Source organism: Salmo salar, chromosome ssa10 (genome assembly GCF_905237065.1).
Source record: "Salmo salar chromosome ssa10, Ssal_v3.1, whole genome shotgun sequence".
Classification (NCBI taxonomy): domain Eukaryota; kingdom Metazoa; phylum Chordata; class Actinopteri; order Salmoniformes; family Salmonidae; genus Salmo; species Salmo salar.
In genome coordinates this window covers 50,406,423-50,410,686 of record NC_059451.1, presented here as the reverse complement: position 1 = coordinate 50,410,686, position 4,264 = coordinate 50,406,423, and the positions used below count along the sequence as shown (strand labels likewise).

Here is a 4,264-nt window from a genome sequence, read left to right as displayed (position 1 = left end):
GGGATAGAGGGCTGGGCTGAGAGGGGTTAGAGGGCTGGGCTGTGAGGGGATAGAGGGCTGGGCTGTGAGGAGTTGGAGGGCTGGGCTGTGAGGGGATAGAGGGCTGGGCTGTGAGGAGTTGGAGGGCTGGGCTCAGAGCGGTGGAAGGGCTGGGTAGGAGGGCTGGGCTGGGCTGTGAGGGGATAGAGGGCTGGGTTCAGAGCGGTGGGAGGGCTGGGTAGGAGGGCTGGGCTGGGCTGTGAAGGGATAGAGGGCTGGGCTGTGAGGGGTGGGAGGGCTGGGCTGTGATGGGTGGGAGGGCTGGGCTCAGAGCGGTGGGAGGGCTGGGTAGGAGGGCTGGGCTGTGAGGGGTGGGAGGGCTGGGCTGTGAGGGGTGGGAGGGCAGGGCTGTGAGGGGATAGAGGGCTGGGCTGTGAGGGGTGGGAGGGCTGGGCTGTGATGGGTGGGAGGGAGGGCTGGGCTCAGAGCGGTGGGAGGGCTGGGTAGGAGGGCTAGGCTGGGCTGTGAGGGGTGGGAGGGCTGGGCTGTGAGGGGATAGAGGGCTGGGCTGTGAGGGGTGGGAGGGCTGGGCTGTGAGGGGTTGGAGGGCTGGGCTGTGAGGGGTGGGAGGGCTGGGCTGTGAGGGGTGGGAGGGCTGGGCTGTGAGGGGTGGGAGGGCTGGGCTGTGAGGGGATAGAGGGCTGGGCTGTGAGGGGTTGGAGGGCTGGGCTGTGAGGGGTTGGAGTGCTGGGCTGTGAGGAATTGGAGGGCTGGGCTGTGAGGGGTTAGAGGGCTGGGCTGTGAGGGGATAGAGGGCTGGGCTGTGAGGAGTTGGAGGGCTGGGCTGTGAGGGGATAGAGGGCTGGGCTGTGAGGAGTTGGAGGGCTGGGCTGTGAGGGGATAGAGGGCTGGGCTGTGAGGAGTTGGAGGGCTGGGCTCAGAGCGGTGGGAGGGCTGGGTAGGAGGGCTGGGCTGGGCTGTGAGGGGATAGAGGGCTGGGTTCAGAGCGGTGGGAGGGCTGGGTAGGAGGGCTGGGCTGGGCTGTGAGGGGATAGAGGGCTGGGCTGTGAGGGGTGGGAGGGCTGGGCTGTGATGGGTGGGAGGGCTGGGCTCAGAGCGGTGGGAGGGCTGGGTAGGAGGGCTGGGCTGTGAGGGGTGGGAGGGCTGGGCTGTGAGGGGTGGGAGGGCTGGGCTGTGAGGGGATAGAGGGCTGGGCTGTGAGGGGTGGGAGGGCTGGGCTGTGAGGGGTTGGAGGGCTGGGCTGTGAGGGGTTGGAGGGCTGGGCTCAGAGTGGTGGGAGGGTTGGGTAGGAGGGCTGGGCTGGGCTGTGAGGGGTGGGAGGGCTGGGCTGTGAGGGGTGGGAGGGATGGGCTGTGAGGGGTTGGAGGGCTGGGCTCAGAGCGGTGGGAGGGCTGGGTAGGAGGGCTGTGAGGGGTGGGAGGTCTGGGCTGGGCTGTGAGGGGTTGGAGGGCTGGGCTCAGAGCGGTGGGAGGGCTGGGTAGGAGGGCTGTGAGGGGTGGGAGGGCTGGGCTGTGAGGGGATAGAGGGCTGGGCTGTGAGGAGTTGGAGGGATGGGCTCAGAGCGGTGGGAGGGCTGGGTAGGAGGGCTGGGCTGGGCTGTGAGGGGATAGAGGGCTGGGTTCAGAGCGGTGGGAGGGCTGGGTAGGAGGGCTGGGCTGGGCTGTGAGGGGATAGAGGGCTGGGCTGTGAGGGGTGGGAGGGCTGGGCTGTGATGGGTGGGAGGGCTGGGCTCAGAGCGGTGGGAGGGCTGGGTAGGAGGGCTAGGCTGGGCTGTGAGGGGTGGGAGGGCTGGGCTGTGAGGGGTGGGAGGGCTGGGCTGTGAGGGGATAGAGGGCTGGGCTGTGAGGGGTGGGAGGGCTGGGCTGTGAGGGGTTGGAGGGCTGGGCTGTGAGGGGTGGGAGGGCTGGGCTGTGAGGGGATAGAGGGCTGGGCTCAGAGCGGTGGGAGGGTTGGGTAGGAGGGCTGGGCTGGGCTGTGAGGGGTGGGAGGGCTGGGCTGTGAGGGGTGGGAGGGATGGGCTGTGAGGGGTTGGAGGGCTGGGCTCAGAGCGGTGGGAGGGCTGGGTAGGAGGGCTGTGAGGGGTGGGAGGTCTGGGCTGGGCTGTGAGGGGTTGGAGGGCTGGGTTCAGAGCGGTGGGAGGGCTGGGTAGGAGGGCTGTGAGGGGTGGGAGGGATGGGCTGTGAGGGGTGGGAGGGCTGGGTTCAGAGCGGTGGGAGGGCTGGGTAGGAGGGCTGTGAGGGGTGGGAGGGATGGGCTCCACGGCAGATGGTGGCCAGGGGGGTGAAGAACAGGAAAAGACTCTGAGGGTGTGTCTCAATAGTCTCAATCATTTCAATTTAAGGGCTGTATTGGCTGTATTGGGCTGTATTGCCAAAGCAATTGAAATAGATTAAAAAAACAATAACAAATTAACTGTAAACATTACACTTCCAAAAGTTCCAAAAGAATAAAGACTTTTCAAATGTCATATTATGTCTATATACAGTGTTGTAATGATGTGCAAATAGTTAAAGTACAAAAGGGAAAATAAATAAACATAAATATAGGTTGTATTTACAATGGTGTTCGTTCTTCACTGGTTGTCCTTTTCTTGTGGCAACAGGTCACAAATATTGCTGCTGTGATTCCACACTGTGGAATTTCACCCTATAGATATGGGAGTTTATCAATGTTGGATTTGTTTTTTGAAATTCTTGGTGGGTCTGTGTAATCTGAGGGAAATATGTGTCTCTAATATGGTCATACATTTGGCAGGGGGTTAGGAAGAGCAGCTCAGTTTCCACCTCATTTTGTGTGCACATAGCCTGTCTTCTCTTGAGAGCCAGGTCTGCCTTCCGCGGCCTTCCTCAATAGCAAGGCTATGCTCATTGAGTCTGTACATAGTCAAAGATTTCCTTAATTTTGGTTCAGTCACAGTGGTCAGGTATTCTGACACTGTGTACTCTCTGTTTAGGGCCAAATAGCATTCTAGTTTGCTCTGTTTTTTGGTAAATTCTTTCCAATGTGTCAAGTAATTATCTTTTTGTTGTCTCATGATTTGGTTGAGTCTAATTGTGTTGCTGTAATGGGGCTCTGTGGGGTCTGTTTGTGTTTGTGAACAGAGCCCCTGGACCAATTTGCTTAGGGGGCTCTTCTCCAGGATTATTTCTCTGTAGGTGATGGCTTTGTTATGGAAAGTTTGGGAATTGCTTCCTTTTGGGTGGTTGTAGAATTTAACTGCTCATTTCTGAATTGTGATAATTAGCGGGTATCGGCCTATTTCTGCTCTGCATGCATTATTTGGTGTTTTACGTTGTGTTTTTCCCATTTTGTGAATTCCTGGTTGGTGAGCAGACCCCAGACCTCACAACCATAAAGGGCAATGAGTTCTATAACTGATTCAAGTATTTTTTGCCAGATCCTAATTGGTATGTCGATTTGTTTATGTTCCTTTTGATGGCATAGAAGACCCTTCTTGCCATGTCTCTCAGATTGTTCACAGCTTTGTGGAACTTACCCGTGGTGCCGATGTTTAGCCTGAGGTATATGCTGTATAGGTTTTTGTGTGCTCTAGGGCAACGGTGTCTAGATGGAACTTGTATCCGTGGTCCTGGGAACTGGACCTTTTTTGGAACACCATTATTTTTGTCTTACTGAGATTTACTGTCAGGGCCCAGGTCTGACAGAATCTGTGCAGAAGATCTAGGTGCTGCTGTAGGCCCTCCTTGGTTGGGGATAGAAGCACCAGATCATCAGCAAACAGTAGACATTTGCCTTCAGATTCTAGTAGGGTGAGGCCGGGTGCTGCAGACTGTTCTAGTGCCCTCGCCAATTCGTTGATATATATGTTGACTGCATCCCTGTCTCACCCCCCCGGCCCTGTGGAAAGAAATGTGTATGTTTTTTGCCAATTTTAACCGCACACTTGTTGTTTGTGTACATGGATTTTAGAATGTTGTATGTTTTTCCCCCAACACCACTTTCCATCAATTTGTATAGCAGGCGCTCGTGCCAAATTGAGTCGAAAGCTTATTTTGAAATGATCAAAGCATGAGAAGACTTTGACTTTGTTTTGGTTTGTTTGTTTGTCAATTAAGACCTGCAGGATGAATACGTGGTCTGTTGTACAGTAATAATCCCTCCTCTCTTGTCTCTTCTCCTTCATCAGGACTGATCTAATCTTGGTTAACCAAGAACTAAAATCTTGCGTGATTTGGTCAGATGCTCAGTTATGTTTACGAGAGATTTGCACTAATTTAACAGGAATGGACAAGTGACAGCATAT

The 4,264-nt window shown here is 56.1% G+C and overlaps 1 protein-coding gene across 1 annotated transcript; it reads right to left on the bottom strand.

Moving 5' to 3' along the window:
- Positions 1-306: 306 nt before the first annotated feature.
- Positions 307-2,330, bottom strand: LOC106560565 (vegetative cell wall protein gp1-like). Its single transcript, XM_045688704.1, has 3 exons — positions 2,261-2,330; positions 1,475-2,154; positions 307-1,368 (listed from the first exon to the last, which is right to left on the bottom strand). Exons 1-3 carry the CDS (start codon positions 2,328-2,330, stop codon positions 307-309), a joined length of 1,812 nt encoding a protein of 603 aa, XP_045544660.1.
- Between the last annotated feature and the right edge of the window lie 1,934 nt (positions 2,331-4,264).

Coding starts and splice junctions, on each gene's coding strand:
- LOC106560565 (XM_045688704.1), bottom strand. CDS start 2,330: ATGATTGAGACTATTGAGACACACCCTCAGAGTCTTTTCCTGTTCTTC. Junction 2,155..2,260: donor CCCCCTGGCCACCATCTGCC/GTGGAGCCCATC, acceptor CACCCCTCACAG/CCCTCCTACCCAGCCCTCCC. Junction 1,369..1,474: donor CCTCACAGCCCTCCTACCCA/GCCCTCCCACCG, acceptor CTCTGAGCCCAG/CCCTCCAACCCCTCACAGCC.